The 16,745-nt window shown below is 34.4% G+C and overlaps 3 protein-coding genes across 5 annotated transcripts; 2 read left to right on the top strand and 1 right to left on the bottom strand.

The window, feature by feature from the left end:
• Positions 1–869: 869 nt before the first annotated feature.
• Positions 870–6,047, bottom strand: Lnk (SH2B adapter-like protein Lnk). Of its 2 annotated transcripts, XM_065345489.1 has the most exons (8): positions 5,205–6,045; positions 5,020–5,121; positions 4,555–4,673; positions 4,300–4,484; positions 4,022–4,221; positions 3,698–3,946; positions 2,465–2,610; positions 1,984–2,223 (listed from the first exon to the last, which is right to left on the bottom strand). In XM_065345489.1, the coding sequence occupies exons 1-7, from the start codon at positions 5,826–5,828 to the stop codon at positions 2,605–2,607; spliced, it is 1,485 nt and encodes a 494-aa protein (XP_065201561.1). In that variant the 5' UTR covers positions 5,829–6,045; the 3' UTR covers positions 1,984–2,223; positions 2,465–2,604. The 2 variants fall into 2 exon arrangements, with proteins under 2 accessions (XP_065201553.1, XP_065201561.1); XM_065345481.1 differs by lacking the exon at positions 2,465–2,610 and having other exon boundaries at positions 870–2,223; positions 5,205–6,047.
• Positions 6,048–6,225: 178 nt separating this feature from the next.
• Positions 6,226–7,649, top strand: LOC135832361 (UPAR/Ly6 domain-containing protein cold-like). Its single transcript, XM_065345555.1, has 4 exons — positions 6,226–6,397; positions 6,544–6,663; positions 6,743–6,921; positions 6,999–7,649. The coding sequence occupies exons 1-4, from the start codon at positions 6,343–6,345 to the stop codon at positions 7,083–7,085; spliced, it is 441 nt and encodes a 146-aa protein (XP_065201627.1). The 5' UTR covers positions 6,226–6,342; the 3' UTR covers positions 7,086–7,649.
• A 649-nt stretch (positions 7,650–8,298) lies between these two features.
• SppL (signal peptide peptidase-like protein) lies at positions 8,299–15,355 on the top strand. 2 transcript variants are annotated; one of them, XM_065345512.1, is made up of 12 exons: positions 8,299–8,548; positions 9,138–9,222; positions 9,315–9,392; positions 9,517–9,611; positions 10,144–10,263; positions 10,354–10,432; positions 10,513–10,625; positions 10,740–10,891; positions 14,093–14,254; positions 14,389–14,504; positions 14,600–14,744; positions 14,880–15,355. In XM_065345512.1, exons 2-12 carry the CDS (start codon positions 9,197–9,199, stop codon positions 14,946–14,948), a joined length of 1,155 nt encoding a protein of 384 aa, XP_065201584.1. In that variant the 5' UTR covers positions 8,299–8,548; positions 9,138–9,196; the 3' UTR covers positions 14,949–15,355. The 2 variants fall into 2 exon arrangements, with proteins under 2 accessions (XP_065201584.1, XP_065201592.1); XM_065345520.1 differs by having other exon boundaries at positions 8,300–8,548; positions 9,517–9,599.
• The last annotated feature ends 1,390 nt before the right edge of the window (positions 15,356–16,745 follow it).

The raw sequence follows: 16,745 nt of genomic DNA, 5'->3' as shown, positions 1-16,745 counted from the left end.
GCGCACGCGCAATAATGTTGCTCACCGAAGGAGGTAGGTTCGGTTTGAAGGTAGATTTTCTACATCTACTGATTGCCTGTGCGAAAAATAAAAAATTAAGTAGTGTGGAGAAAAAAGATGCATTTCAGATTCAACTTCAACCATCTCAGAATTCAGAATTCAGATTATATTAAAAATAATTCAATGCTCAATTGCCTCAATTGTTGTTGTTCGAACTTTGAGTTGAACAAAATCATTCAGCTTTCCAAATTCGATCAGATCAATCGAGATACCTATCGAGAATAATTTCGTATTTTAAAATGATAAATCGATACTTAGGTTAGGAGTTCAATATCTCAATTTATTAATAATTTTTTTTTCAAGAATTCAATCACACCTGGAAAATTGCTTCGAAATTCATCACTTGGCCAAGTGATTCCTAAACATCAATATATCGATGTCCCTAAGCCTAAGCTAAGGTGTAAGTACCTAACGTCTATGAGAAGGTGACGGTCAATGGTTACAGTAGAGGGGCAAAATTTTAAAATCTCATTCTGTTCGTACAGGTTTCTGGAGAGTTTGAGTGGAGACTCAACAAAACCAAATCCGGAAGTGAAGTTTCTTTATTTTTGAAAATGTAGTTCTATCAGCCTTAATTGATCATTTCTCAAGAATACAAATCAAAAATCCTACATAATACTACCATACACTTCTAACTAACTGAACTTTTTTCATTCAACGCAGTCAAAACACGAAAGTCAGGTGATCAAGTAATTTTGCTACTGATCCAACCTCCGCATAAAAATTACATTCATAGAAAAGGAAACAATGAAGCATTTTCTCAAACAAAATTCTCGAAGGGCGAACAGCCGAAAGAAATTCTATTCGAATTTGAGACCAAGATTCGTTTATTTGAATGAAAATTTCCTACAACGGCTTTTAAAATATAATACAATCATAAAATGAAAAATACACAACAATTATTTCAAAATACTTATGTTTTACGCAGAAATGATTTTCCAAATAAATTTACGCAAACTTCTTCCAGTTTACTATTACAATGTTAGCGAAACAAAACCCATAAAGCTAAACGTATCCTTCACACTTCAGTGTTGTGATCACACAATGAGCAAAATTGAACAGAACAACCTCGACTTCTTTTCGAGCACGGATACGTCAATTTTTATAAAGCGAATAAACACGAAATGGAACTTTTTTAAAAACCACATTGATAAAATTTTGTACGGATGAGATTGATTTGAAAAATACATTTCAGCTGGAGAATAATATTAAGCAACATGTACAAATGAAGAAGAAGAAAAAAAACTGTCTAAAATAAAGTATCTACAAGAATTTAGACTAGATTACACAGAAAGTTTTACATAGAACGTACACGACTTAGCATATCGGTAATTATTACAAGTATGTACAAAATATTTCAAGGAATTTACAATCTTTGAAAAGTAACAAACGTAAAACAAATGAAACAATTATTCAACGGGGGGGTTTGAATTGTCAAAAATGGTAAACAGTTATTATATGTATGGTTGTATGGTTTGAACACCTAATACATTTCTAGTGATGTAAACAAATTTTGCGGTTAGTAAGCTAGTAATTATCACGGTATAGATATAGGTAATTTATTTGACATTGACCAGCAATGGTATACGTACAATTAAAAGAGAATGAGGAAAAAGTGATGTATGATGTAGAAGAAACTTGAGAGAATCATTAAAAAATTTAATACAATAAGTAGCTTTTTTCAACAAAACAAAAAAAAACCATTTCAATCAAAATAGAATTTTCAGTCAATGGTAAATTTAAAAAAAAAAAAGTTTAAAAACGTTAAGGTAACAACTCTCTACTTAGAAGCAGCTTTTGATAGATGCGAACGCGGCAAATAAATCAAAATTAATTATGAATCATCAACCTTAATTTTATTCAAGCGATAGCAAAGTTTTGCTTAATATACTTACGAACATTAATTTTTTTTTTTCAATTAAAATTAATCAAGCGATAACATTCAAGTTTAACAATAACAAGAAAGCGTCTAAAGAAAATTAAAATGATATTTTAAAATTTTTATATAAAACTATAGGTGTTTGCGATAGCTCTATTATTATTTGTTCCAGTATTAGAGGCAGATGCGTTTGATGTCGAAGTTGTGGGAGAACTTGAAAGTAAATTTTCATTTAATTCTAAATATTCGGTTTTCACACGTAGAGAGCCGTTAATTTTAATTATCTGTAAAACGATGGGAAAACTATCATTTTGAAGAGTCAATCAATTTACAAGGTAATACGCCTAAAATCGTACTTACCGCGTTATTATTCGAAAATTAAAATAATAAATAGTGCGATTAAAAATAAAAAACAAAATTTGTGAAAAATAATAGGCGAAAACCGCAGACCAGAAAAGCAGAAAAGTATTTTAAAATAAGATAAGATGTTGAAAATGAAAAATAAATAAAATACAAATTACTCACACAAATTATGAGCTGAGAAAAATCAAACATAAACAAAATTAACTTTGTAAGCAAACAATATGTATAAATCGCCAATAAAATGCAAGCGAGGGCTGGAATTATTTTTTCTTCGACTTATATATGTATCCACTTTTTCTGATTCAGTCCTATAAAAGAGAAATAAGGCCAGTTTGAATTTTGCTAATGATTGTTAAATTCATCGTTTCACTAGTCACTTTATCACATCGAGCATTTGAAAAAGAAGTACTGAAAAATACGCCAAGTTATTTCGCTTTAATTTCTTTACTTCGAAAGTATGAATGGTGTGTTGACAATTACCTAAGATAATTACTCGTTATTTTATGATTGACGAACACGTAGTTAAACCAGTAAAGATCGAATTCAAGTCCAAAACATTCGAGTGTAGGACTAGAGTGTAGATAGATACAAAGTGAATGATACGAAGCATCATAAAAAGAAAGAAAAACATCAATCATGAATTATTTATAGCTCAAATTTTAATGACATCCATAGGAAAAATCACGAATCAAGGATTTACGAAGTAGGCGAATAATTTATGCATTTTTGTTAAACCACATATCGCAATCGAATCACATTGCAAAATATTCCGTCATTAAGGAATTTTGCAAAAATAATTCTTTTTGAGACGCATTTCTATGGAGCAATTCTATATTTATATAAAGCCAAATTAAACACAAGCAGGGTTCAAGCTTTCCATCAAGATAAAAAATCCTGTATTGAAATACTACTTGCTAAACCACTTCTGGAATCATGACGTCAAATAAGAATGGAAAATATTTATAATTGAACTGATTTTTTTAAACGACTACGTACGTAGAATTGAAAAAAATAGAATAATACGATCTTGAATAACCGCAAAGCGAGTAAGTAACATTGAAAATCATCAACACATGGCAATCATATTCGAAAGTAAACGTTGATCATAAAATTATTCTTTAAAACTTGGCTACAAAACTAGAAAAATGCATCTTCTCGTGTTTTGAATAGGTAAATATGAAAATTCGAATATTCGAAAAAAACAATTTTCATCAAACATCAAAAAGCGCTATAAGCAATACGATATATGTTTGAAAAACATGCAGTTTCAACCTCGGAGCGGAAATTCGATTTGATAATGATTAAGTGATGAGATTCAGATGTATCAAAACGTTTACGTTTTAAATGATGAATTTGCACGATGGAATAAAGCTAACTGTCATCTTAACTACTCACTTCTCTAGGTTGAGGAACGGCAATAGGATGCCTAGGTTCGACAGGGCCGTTATTTCTTTGATTATGTACAATAGGTTGCGCCGGTGATGGAGTATTGATTATATACTCGGTCAATTTAACGTCACCGACTCCGCCATTCTCCAAAGGTATGGAATTTTGACGAAAATGTTCCAAAGCGTCGAATATCGAAGGAAACCATAAATGCTGCACGCAGCATTGCTTCGTTTCATTCAACAATAATCTTAAATGCTGTAAATTTCATTCGTATTGTAGAATTCCATCAACGAACTGCGTCGCATGAATTACAAATATAGGTACACTTACTTTTGCTCGGCCGTGAAAATTAAACGTTAATACGAATTCTCCTTTACGAGTTTCCGACTGCCGAACTAGAAACACACCGTGACCATTTTCTCCCGAATGCTGGACTAAATTGGTAGCTTCGGAACGGACCAAAGTTCCATGGAACCATGGATAGTCTCGTAGTTCGGTTGATAAATCTACATCAACTGCAGCTTCGAAGCCTACAAATAAATATCAATCGTTAATCACCGAATAACATACAGAAAACTGAATGGAGGTATAATGTATTCAAAAAGCACCATTATCCATATCCATTCTTGAGGAATGCAACGTTTCATTGTGGTATCCAGGTACATTTTCTAGCTTAGTACCGGTCGGTCTGGGTGGTAAGTCTGGAATGTCGGAATCGACCGTAGAAGATTTATTGCACATAGCAATAGATCTTAATAGACCAGGTTCTTCGTTTACCGTCCCAAGTGAAACTCTGCAATTTTATTCGTATTAGAAACAGTTCACAAAACACATATTTTATTCCACTTTACTAAAATGCTTACCGGTCAGCTCCATCGACGATGGCTCTACTTTCTCTCATACAATACTTCAACGTAGCTACCCAGTCCCTTCGATCTTCTGAGCTTTGAGCTTCGATTACGTACTCAGCATTATGAGCAGCCTATAATAAAAAAGTTGTTTGAGTAAGTACATAATATATGAATTCGATTCGACGTATTAGGCATGATATGTACGAAATGAAAATACGAACAGCTACCAAAACTCATTAATTTCCTGCGTTCAAGTTTAAGAATGCAGTGGGTGGTTATGATTAAATTCAATATAACATAACGAGTCGAAAAACAAACATGTGCAATATGCGCATTATTCAGAGTTGATTTTTTGCAACGTAACGGATGTTAAGTAATTGGAGTTACGGGAAGGTGACATATTCGTTGCAACGTATAGATATTTCTTTATATAAAAAAAAAACCAAATACGACAAGACATTGACATATTTTACTTACACGAACGACAAATGTATTTTCTTTATCAGGCATTTCTAACGCAGTTGTTTCTCGCACTTCAGTAATCAAATGACAGAATACTCCACACTTGGGTTTGTTCGCCTGAAAACAATTATCAACAACGTCGATGTTTAAGTTTAAGGCAATAATTCAAACGAATTTACAACTAGGAAATGATGAATTACCTTTGGAGGACAGTAAAATACTAAAATGTAACCACCAGCGGCACTGGTAGATAAAGATAATCGGCATTTTTCCCATTTAGGTTGACCATCCATATTTTCAGCAACCAAATAACTAGCTAAACCATTCCTGCGACATTCCACGGTGATTTTAGCTAATTTAGATTTCGTTTGCTTATCATTTTTCTTCTCGTTCATTGAAAGTTCTATTTCATCGGAATCTTGTTTGCGGAAGAAGTTTTTACCCTTCCGTAAACCTTTAAACGAGAGCCTTCGAAAGAATGGCTTTTGGTTGAATCTGGGCGATTGGTTTTCAACTTCATTTTCCGATAAATCGCTCAGTTCTTCGTTGCTGTTTGAAGCAGCACGCGAGACGGCGCAGTCACTGGTGTTGTTGGACGGAGCTGGGTTCCTTTTGAGGAACTCGTTCTCGAAGTGCACCACGAATCTGTCGGCAAATTTCTTCGCAAATTCCGTATACGAAGCGCAAGCTGACTTGACACCGTCGCAGGATCGGAAGGCTTTGTATGAGCAGAACGCCGTAACTAAATCGACGGCAGCAGCTTTTGCGTGTCGATCGCAAAAATCGTGCAAATTCACGTGTACATCACCGAATTCACTGGCCATAGTAAGTTTGAAGAACGCGAACCCACTTGTGAAACTTATATCACATAATTCTATTTCTTGTAATGACAATAAATTCTACTTTATTAACTTATCAGCTTGTTTACTTATACTGACAATCAAAACAACTGAAAATAATAACAAACGCCATAATGTTATTGAATTTTGTTTATTTGGGTGATTTTGGAAAATTATTCATGCTGAGTGAGTTTCATTTTGCGCAAAGGTTGCATATTTTGTAAACGTGTACGTACCTGAATTTGACGGACTATGATAATGCAGGAACGCCCCAAAATCGTCAATGGCCAATCACAGCTCACGGCGCAGCTGTCCGTCAAGTGACGTCACTGTGACGTTTCATTGAAATCGTCTGCCTCTTTCAAGTCAACAAAGTTGTAAATTTCGAATCAAAACAAATGGAATTTTCAAATATTTTTTGAAGTTTGGGCGTCAACGACAAACGAAATGATTTTTCATTGAAATTTAAAGAAAAGTCCTTAAATATTTGTATTATAAGATGGCAGTCACGAAACTATATTATTCATTCATCATTTGTTCCATATTCAGTACAAGTAAGTCATTTCTTATGGTGTGTTTCTGTACTTTCGTTTATAATCAGCAAAAAACGTCGATAACTTCACTCTTTTTAAAAAAATTTGTGTACATTTTGTAACCATTGCGTGAACAATCAATTCAACAGTGTACTGTCTACTTTTAGGTTTCGCTTTGGAATGTTATGTGTGTACCAATCAGCAAGACAATCACGAAAAGTGTTTGAACACGATCAAAACTTGCGAACAAGGCGAAGAAATGTGTTTGTCGGAAATCAAATGGGGATGTTCGTATATTTGTTCTTTATTACATTACTTTATTAATTCACGATTGGCATACCATATTATACTACTTCGCATTTACAGCTCCTCCGTATTGGTCTCGTGGAAGCGAAAAACAGTATTACGTTTCGAAGAGATGCGCCACTCGAGATAACTGCACCAGAATAATATCTAAAGCGATGTCAACATGTAATTATATTTGGTACCTCGATTGGAAATGTGCCGAATGTTGTGCAGGAGATAGGTGTAATTATTACGTAACGGTAATTATTCATCGATATTTTGATAATTTTGCTTTTGAGCAAAATATATGTAATTATTCACTTTTCATTCTTTATAGCTGACCGGAAGTTCGATTCGATTCAACGTTTTTGTTACCAGTATCTGCGCATCAGTGGGACTTTTAATTGGCAAATTTTTGTTCTGATTTAATATCATCGTGTTCAAAGTATGTTCTCCTTTCAATGTAATATTTTTTTCGAGAATCTCTAATTACGTAGGTTTGCGACCTGCATCCAGTATTACTTATGTTTTCGTAAGCTATGAGTCATCCGTCCATTTTGACATGTTGATGTTTTGCTAGCATTAGATACCTGATGTACGTTATATTATCATTCCTACTTGTAATTGAAATTTTACGATTACGATTCTTCAAGATTTTGATGAAATGTGAATTATCCGTCCATGTTTTTCTATCAATTTTTATACTTACGTGTATTTTTTTTTTTTTTTACTTAATTTAATGGTATTCAGTTTTAATTTTTTTTATATTTCACAATGTTGTGATTTTATTTATTTATTCTAATTCCAAGTGTTGACTTTCACACTGAAGTGTTACTCGATTTATGGTGATATAAGTGATTTGTTAAAAATAAAATAGTCGGTAAGATTATATTCAACTTTTGAAAAAAAAAATATTGTGGATGTTTTTATATAGACAGAATTTTTGTATAAAACGATTTTTAATTAAGAATTTTTATAAAAAGTGAAATTGTTATTTTTGTGTTGATAGGGACGATAGGGTTTCCCGTGGCGGGGCTCGGGGCTCGGGGAACCCTAAAAAATGTTTTACAGGTGAAAAGTGTACTTATTTCGTTCGGTTTAGTTTGTTTAAACATTGACGTTAACGTCAATGTGTTTAACCTTCTTCTTTAAAAATTCCATCTTCAATGGCTTGACTCAGTTGACTGCTTGACATGATAATCGACAAAGTTCATATCATTTCATAATTTCCTCATAATCTAATGGACATTTTTGATTTTTTATTAAATAATCGATCAAAAGTCAAAACTTAACTCAAAAGGAACGATTTCGTTGATTTCTAATTATTTTTTGATTTTTCTACGTAAAAAAAGCTCGTAAAAGTTTGCACACTAGCGCTCCATGCGTATTCTACGTCCGAATCTTTGGTCCGAATTCGGCGTCAACGAACATGTGTTGCACTCTGGCGGTGAAATGCATGAAACACATGTTATCATGCTGAAAGGGGGACATTTCCATACTCACGCACGCTTACACACGCGCACACACGACTTGTCGAGATGCGAATGAATGCGATTCTCTGCAAAAAGTCCCCCTTTCAGCAAGTCGATGGTGGCGCCGCCACGAGATGTTAACGCCGAATCGTTTCCTGTCTGTGGAGGTGTTTTGTGCTGTGCAGTCTAGTGTAAACCAAACAGCGAACTGATCGAAGATGTTGAATGGAAAGATTTCGCAGTGAATATTGATTATCCGATTAATGTAAAGAGACGCGATGATAATGAAGTAATTATTAATACTTTTGCGGGAACGATGCGTTGTACGTTTAACGAAACATTTCGATATCGTTGCTGCGTTCCACGATGGCCCGAAAATCGAATGGAAAAATGAAGTTGACTGAAGTCGTTTCAGGTACGAATCGCAAATCGCTTTGTGTAGATATGATACGAGTAAGTTGGTTATTCTACATAGGTGGTGCGACTTCGAACCGTTATTCTCGTTCTCGCGAATATTTGTAAATTGCGAATGACAATGTCGCGAAAACGAAGCTTTCGTCGATATTTCACGGTACAATGAGCATACATGGCCGAGCGTTATTGCGAATTTGAATTATCGTAAAGGGGTTATATAACGGTATTTCGCAAGATTTCAGTTTCTACAAACATGTACTCGGAAAGATGGATTTTTTCCGCAGCCTTTCATGTGTTAGGTATTATTGTTCGTATGAAATGATTAAATTTTTATTATTGGTCGATAGTACCCAGTACCTATACTCTATAACGTAACGTTCGTCTTCAAAGACGTCGACCAAGTTGCGCTCCCGATTCTAGAATCTGACCGAGCGACTCGTAAGAGCAAGAGCGCCGGAATTACGATCATCTGGTGAATTTCTGAAAATGAAATACCTAGAGGAAACTACTAGTACTAGTTATACCGAAATGAAATCTTTCATTCGATACTACTCGTCGTAATACGTACCTACTATTTTCTTTCTGCGCAGATTGTCATCTGTAGTACGAAAACTAGAAGCGTAGCAATCAGCATCAATCTGTCGGCATCATGTCTTCTCCTACGGATTATCAATGGTAAGTGGTCGCAAGTCTTTCGGCTCCGTGATTGATACTCGTGTATACTTTACGTACGTACTTACGAGCAACCCCTTTGCCATCTGTTACAGGGCCTATTCCATAATGGATTCATCCCGTGTGTCGACTTTCTTAATCTCCATTCTACTTATCGTTTACGGTAGCTTCAGGTAATTATATGGCGTTTTTCAATGCTCAACTACTCTACGTAGATAGAGATACTCTTGTAGATAAATGGATAGAACTAGAACCGACTCCATTTACATATGTACTCTAATATTACGCGTATTTCAGATCGTTGAACATGGAACAAGAACAAAGAGAACGGGAGAAAGAACGTTTAAAAGGTGGTAGCACCTCGTCGACTCTTGATTCCAGTAAGAACAAAGGTTATTTTGACCTCGATTTTTCAAATTGATACGTACACGTATAGTTGGTGTCTGTGCACGAGAGTACATTTTTAGGCTACGCTATGTACCTCTACCTATGTCGTCTGTTGTCTGTTATGGTGGTACCTGTACGTTGTTCGTGTGCCATACTTAGACCTACTTTACCTACTTGCAAAAAGTACTGCCTACACCCAAGTTGTTGGCACCAGTTAATTATAAAAAATAAGTCCTCGTCAGTTTTTGAGTACATAAATTTACGTAGTCACTATTTTCCATTGCATAGTACGCATATGCGTCGGTATAAAATAACCCTCCGAATGTTTTTCTCAGAGTAACAGCAACTAGGTAGTAGGTACTCGGAGTTGATAGAAATCAGAACTTTGCAGTGGTTTTTCATCTCGCTTGTTTTTCATTTTTACCTATTATCTCTACGTGCAATCGCTACTTTTGTAATCGAGTCGTCATTTATGTTTCCAACCGCCAACCTGTACCATATTTACCCGCTTACTCACTCTATTTGCTTGTTTTTCAGAAGTACAAACCTTGGATACGTTACAAGCGCTGTGTCTACCTCTGGGAGCGTCCATTTCTTTGCTGATAATGTTCTTTTTCTTCGATTCTATGCAAATGTTGTTCGCTATCTGCACAGCGAGTAAGTGTAGAAAATTTATCGATAGGGTTAAGTGTGTTGCTAGAAATTTTTTAAATCAAATTTCGCGTGTTTGCGGGGTTATGTTATTAGTAATCGCTACGGTCGCGTTGGCTTTCCTGTTGTTGCCGATGTGTCAGTACATCATCAGACCTTGTTCGGACGGCACCAAGTAATCATTTTTCTACCTGCCTACCTTATACCTACCTACTTTCTTACGCTGACGAACGTGTGCGAATTTTTTGTTTTCAGAATTTCGTTTGGCATGTGTGGACGGTTTACCGGAGCCGAATTGTTTTCTTTTTCGCTGTCGCTATTCATCGTATGCGTTTGGGTGCTGACCGGGCATTGGCTGTTGATGGATGGTGAGTGGGTTGCAGTTTTATGTCACTTTGCCTGTTTCATTGTACTCGTAGTTGTAGTTATTTTATATAGGATTACGGCGCGGCGGCGTTTCTAATTTCTTATTTTGTTTACAGCTATGGGCATGGGCTTATGTGTCGCATTTATCGCGTTCGTTAGACTTCCCAGTTTGAAAGTCTCCACTCTATTGTTGACTGGTCTTTTAATTTACGACGTGTTCTGGGTGTTTTTCTCTTCCTACATATTCAGCACTAACGTAATGGTCAAGGTTGGTATCTGTACTTTTTTTTGATATACGTTCGTTTGTTTGTGTGTTTGCTTTTTGATATCGAGAAGTTTTGAGGGGAAATAAAGCACAATTACGTGCCTAATGAAATGGTCAGGCATTGTACTCAAATTTTTCTTTAAAAAAAGTAACTTAAATAACAAAGTTTGTTTGTTTGTTTTTTGACATTGAGAAGTTTTGAGGAGGGGGGGGGGAGAGAAGTACAATTACATGCCTTATAAAATGGTCACTGTACTCGCATTTTTCTCAAAAAAAAAAGTAACTCAGGCAGTAACCAAAAAAGCTAGAAAAAGTAACCAACTTTAATTCAAACAAAACATTAAATTTTAATTCAGATTAGCAAAAAACGTAACGAAAATCTCCATAGTGAGTTTTTTCAAAAAATTCAGAAAAAAAATCATTGATTTGGTTTTTGTGACGCTGTTATACAGGGTGTGAAATGAATTGTGGGCAATAATTTCACAATAGATGCAACTCGAGTGGAGACGAACAAAAAACGTTATTATGATAAGTTGCCTATCTTGTAAAATGAAGGCGCTACATGCTCCGCAAAACCGAGAATTTACAAATTTTGAAAAATTCATCAAAAATAAGAAAATGCTTGAATCAGTCAGATAATGTCCGTAACCCATAGTACTCGAGTGGGCGAACAGACTTGTTATTTTGACCAATTGCCTATCTTCAAAATTGAAGGGGCAAACTTGATTCAAAATTTCAAATTTCGAGTGTCCCGAATTTGAATTTCCAAGTTGTGTTTACCCCTTCAATTTTGAAGATGAGCAATTGGTCATAATAACATTTTTTGCTCGCCCACTCTAGTCTAGTACTATTAGTACTATGGGTTAGAGACATCATTTTGAATGATTCAAACATCGTCTAATTTTTGATGAATTTTTCAAAATTGGTAAATTTTTGTTCTAAAATGGGGTAAATTTCTTCAATTTGCAGACAGTAAGAAAATGTTTGTATTATTTAAATGGATGAACAAAACAAGTTATTATGACCAATTGTCTATCTTCAAAATTGAAGGGGCCAGCACAATTTTGAAGATAGGCAATTGGTCATAATAACCTGTCTGTTCGTCCACTTGAATACTATGTGTTAGGGGCATTATTCAAATTATTCAAACATTTTCTCATTTTTGATGAATTTTTCAAAATGGGTAAATTCTTGGTTTTGCGGAACACGTAGCGCCTTCATTTTACAAGATAGGCAACTCATCATTATAACGTTTTTTGTTCGTCTCCACTCGAGTTGCATCTATTGTGAAATTATTGCCCACGCTTTATTAAACACCCTGTATAGAAATTCATCATTCTGTTTTCAAGCGTAGCGAATCGAATCATTCACAAATCACAAACTATTGGCGACTGAACAGATTCATTGATTTCTAGGTGGATCATTCGCGAATGAAATAATCAATTTTTGGTGAATCATTCACGAACGAATTTAATACTTGTTGATGAATGATGAAAGATGAATCATTCGCGAACGAATTGCATAATTTTTGGTGAATCATTCGCGAACGAATTGCATAATTTTTAGTGAATCACTTGAACAAATTGACCGATTTTTAAGAGAATCATTCGTGATCGTGAACGAAAATAATCATTTTTTAGTGAATCATTTACAAGTGAATTGATTAATTGTTGGTGAATCATTCGCGAACGAATTGCATAATTTTTGGTGAATCAATTGATCAAATTGACCGTTTGTAAATGAATCATTCGTGAACGAAATAAGAAATAATTATTTTTGAGTGAATCATTCACGAACGAATTGATCAATTGTTGGTGAATCATTCACGAACGAATTGAATATTTTTTGGTGAATCATTCGCAAACGAATCGCATAATTTTTGCTGAATCAATTGATTAAATTAACCGTTTTTGTAAGTAAGGCATTCGTGAACGAAATAATAATTATTTTTGAGTGAATCATTCACGAACGAATTGATCAATTGTTGGTGAATCATTCACTAACGAATTGAATATTTTTTGGCGAATCATTCGCTAACGAAGTGAATAATTTTTGGTGATTACTGATTCATTTGCGAACGAATTGATTTGTATAAGCTACTCATTCGCGAACGAATTGAATAATTTTTGGTGATTCATTTGCGAATGAATTGATTATTTGATTCGTATAAATGACTCGTTCGCAAACGAATCGATTCATTTAATTAATTTTTGGCGAATTATTAGCGAACGAATTGATTCGTTTAAGTGAATCCTTCACGAACGAATGGTTCTTTCAAAAAATTAATCAATTCGTTCAAGAATGATTCCCTTGAATGAAATTGACACTCACGAATGATTCACTGGGAAATGAATCAATTGATACGTAAACAATTCATCTGAAAACAGAGGGTCATCAACTTGTTAATAAACGATTCGTTAGGATAAAGTCGTATTTTATCGCTCGATAAACTTGTTGGAAGCTTTGACCAATTGGAACATAAAAATTCAAAAGAATGATACGTACTCATCAAAATTGAGAAAAATCTACAAAAATTCAAAAGAAAAATCACCAAATCAACTCACACAATTCAAAAAGTCGTCAAACAAAAATGAGGAGAAATCCCGACTAAAATTTTGTTAATAAAATCACACAAGACAAGCTGAAGGGAAAATTTTCATGAAAAAATCACGAAAACTCGAGGTAATAAAATTTAGTAAAAATTCAGCCGAAAAAAAATCATCTAAATTCAGAACAAAATCATAGAAAAATTACTTTGGAAAAGGATCGCCAAAATTCAAGAAATGTAAAAATCAATTAAAACAGGAGAAAATCCTGCACTAGAAATCATCGAGAAATTCAAAAATAATACATAATTAAACTTGTTGAAATTAGAAAAAAACAAAGAAAATTTTCAAATAAAAATTATTAAATCAGAAAAAATGAAAATCGTAACACTGAAAAAGTAGTGAGGTCATTTAAATAAGATCAATTTTTTTCAGGAATACTGGTTATAATTTAAAAAAAAAAAAAGAAAAAGAAATTTGTGAAAAAAAACTCGAAAAAGTAAATTTTAGCAACCAAAATTTTTAAAAAATAACCGAGTACAATCCTTGAACGATTATTCAATTTTTTGAAGTGAATAATGTTGCGAGAATTTAAATTTTTTCTCGCGATTGTTGGCGTTGCATTGTGAATGTTGATTAATGGTGATGCGCGTTTTAGGTGGCTACTCGTCCGGCGGAAAATCCAGTCGCAGTTGCAGCCCGAAAATTTCACATCGGCGGAGTGGCTAAAGAAGCGCCTAAACTTTCACTGCCTGGAAAATTAGTTTTCCCTAGTCTTCATCATTCGGGCCATTTTTCAATGCTCGGTCTCGGCGATATTGTGAGTACCTACCAAACACCTATTCGATTATTCGTTTTTTTTTTTTTTTTTTTACTGTATTATTACTTGGCTGTAAGCAGTGTAAGCTCTTACTTTATGTACTGTTCTGTATTATATCTTTTTGTTGCATTTAGGTGATGCCGGGATTACTGTTGTGTTTCGTTTTGAGATACGACGCGTATAAGAAATCGCAACTGTTACATTTAGCCGAAACCGGTTTACCGCCTCCTAATCATTTAAATAAATTAAGGTACGTATCGAGTAGAGTAGCGTACAGAGCAAAGTAAGGCGATAACGCAAAGATTGCGACTGGACGTTGACGCGCGTTTGTTTGAATTTTCGCAGTTACTTTCACTGTTCGCTGATCGGATATTTCTTGGGTCTTCTAACTGCCACCGTATCGTCGGAAATATTCAAAGCGGCGCAACCGGCTTTATTGTATCTCGTTCCATTTACGTTGCTTCCCTTGTTGACAATGGCGTATTTAAAAGTAATGTTATCTAGTTGTTTCTTACATTCACCTATCGTTTTTCGATGACATTAGTTTAATTTCGTGCGATGTACATAAATGTAATTGCTGTAACGTTATTCGATGTGTTTGGTGGTTGCTGTCCACATTTTACAGGGAGATTTACGAAGAATGTGGAGCGAACCGTTTACTATTCATCTACCATCCAAACATATGGACGTTTGACGATTCTTCTGCTCCACAGCGGTTGTGATTTCCACGCAGCACCTGATATCTCATTCGATTGTAGCGTTGTTGCGTCGTGCACGTTCGTCGTCGTCGTCTCCGGCACGCCGGTAATTTCCATCACTCGCGACGGCGGTGGCTGCGGCTGCAGCTGCTGCGCATTCGTCATCTCATCAGTATAAATTAAATATCGTAAGCCAAATGTAATCATGTTTTTTTGTACTCGGACAGTTTTCTAGATCTTTTTTAAATACTATTTTATCGTTTGTTTGTTTTGTGTGTTTTTTTTCCTTTTTTAAAATCTATGTACCTATTTAATGTTTTTTTTTCTTCTTCTTTATTTCTTTTTTTATTTAAATTTCGAATTTACGATAGCTATTAATTATTATTAATTTCGTTGAACGTTCTTTTGTTGTGTTTGTTTTATTTGGTTTTCGAAATTCTGGGTGACGCGACGTGGCTCTGGTGGTACGGTTAAAGGATGATTTGATCGTACGAGATCGAAAATCGCAAATAAATCGAATTTTATAGTTCGATTATTCGATTCTACGTAAATGATGATCGATTTATGATTATTGATGATTAGAACGTCTGGTTTTTTTCATCACAAACATAAAAAAAAGTTTTCCTAAAATTTCAACATGTGCAATGGACAGTCACAATTCTCGGAATTTTTCATCTAGAATTGACAAGGGCAAAATAACTTTCAATTTTTGGACACAATAATACAGTATTTAAAAAACAAACGTGGTCTGGAAATAGGGTTCGTCAGAGTTGGATATAAAAATGCTATTTTTTTCGAGAATTTTTATACAGTATGACACAAAAGTAGTGCTCGGTGGCTTTTATTTCCAAGTGGAAAGACCAAACGAGATGAATGAAGCTGCGTCGAGTGGAGAAAAATAAGGGATTTTCAAAAAATTTCATGCCCAAGCACAGGGTGTCCGCAAATTCAAAAACCGGTTTGGTTAAAAAATTCAAACTGGTTTTTATTGACGCAATGTATTCTACACACTGAGGTGACAAAAACGTGGTATGAATTTTTTGAAACCGGTTTATCAATTTGTAACCAGTTGACAAAAAATACCCAAAAATTGTAGATAGAGAAAAAAGCTTGAAACAAAAGTTGTAGAGCGTGAAAAGTTACACAATTCTGACTAATCACGTTTTGAAACCGGTTCATTGGTTTTCATTTAGCAACCAATTTTTGACAATCACCTAAAAATTGAAATTGTAGATAGAGAAAAAAGCTTGAAACAAAAGTTGTAGAGCGTGAAAAATTACATAATTCTGTGTAATAACATTTTGAAACCGGTTCATTGGTTTGCATTTAGCAATCATGTTATTGAAAAAATCATCTAAAAATTGGGGATGGAGAAAAAAGTTTGAAATATAAGTTGTAGAGTGTGAAAAATTGAACTTTTTTCGTGAATCAGATTTTGAAACCGGTTAATTGATTCGCAGCAAGCCATAAAAAAGTTAAGTGATTGCAAATTAATGAATAATGAGCCATTGTCAAAATCCCATCATCAAAAATGGTTCAATTTTTCTTCTAAAACTTTTTTCAAACTTTTTTCTTTTTCTTTTTTTAGGTGATTGTCAAAAACTGGTTGCTAAATGAGAACCAATGAACTGGTTTCAAAATGTGATTGAAAAGAATTGTGTAATTTTTCACGCATTACAACATTTGCTTCAAGCTTTTTTCTCGATCTCTAATTTTTAGGCAATTTTTGATAACATGGTTGCAAATTAATGAACCGGTTTCAAAATCCGATCAGCGAAAATGGTTCAATTTTT

Source organism: Planococcus citri, chromosome 1, assembly GCF_950023065.1.
Source record: "Planococcus citri chromosome 1, ihPlaCitr1.1, whole genome shotgun sequence".
In the NCBI taxonomy this organism is placed as follows: Eukaryota; Metazoa; Arthropoda; class Insecta; order Hemiptera; family Pseudococcidae; genus Planococcus; species Planococcus citri.
This window is presented reverse-complemented; position numbering and strand designations above follow the sequence as displayed.

Excerpts from the sequence above, each read along its gene's own strand:
- Lnk (XM_065345481.1), bottom strand. The coding sequence starts at position 5,828 with ATGGCCAGTGAATTCGGTGATGTACACGTGAATTTGCACGATTTTTGC. Across the intron at positions 5,122-5,204 it reads TATTTTACTGTCCTCCAAAG|GCGAACAAACCCAAGTGTGG; the intron begins GTAATTCATCAT and ends AATTGTTTTCAG. Across the intron at positions 4,674-5,019 it reads AAAATACATTTGTCGTTCGT|GCTGCTCATAATGCTGAGTA; the intron begins GTAAGTAAAATA and ends TTTTTATTATAG.
- LOC135832361 (XM_065345555.1), top strand. The coding sequence starts at position 6,343 with ATGGCAGTCACGAAACTATATTATTCATTCATCATTTGTTCCATATTC. Across the intron at positions 6,398-6,543 it reads TTGTTCCATATTCAGTACAA|GTTTCGCTTTGGAATGTTAT; the intron begins GTAAGTCATTTC and ends GTCTACTTTTAG. Across the intron at positions 6,922-6,998 it reads GGTGTAATTATTACGTAACG|CTGACCGGAAGTTCGATTCG; the intron begins GTAATTATTCAT and ends CATTCTTTATAG.
- SppL (XM_065345512.1), top strand. The coding sequence starts at position 9,197 with ATGTCTTCTCCTACGGATTATCAATG. Across the intron at positions 9,393-9,516 it reads ATCGTTTACGGTAGCTTCAG|ATCGTTGAACATGGAACAAG; the intron begins GTAATTATATGG and ends CGCGTATTTCAG. Across the intron at positions 10,433-10,512 it reads CCTTGTTCGGACGGCACCAA|AATTTCGTTTGGCATGTGTG; the intron begins GTAATCATTTTT and ends TTTTGTTTTCAG.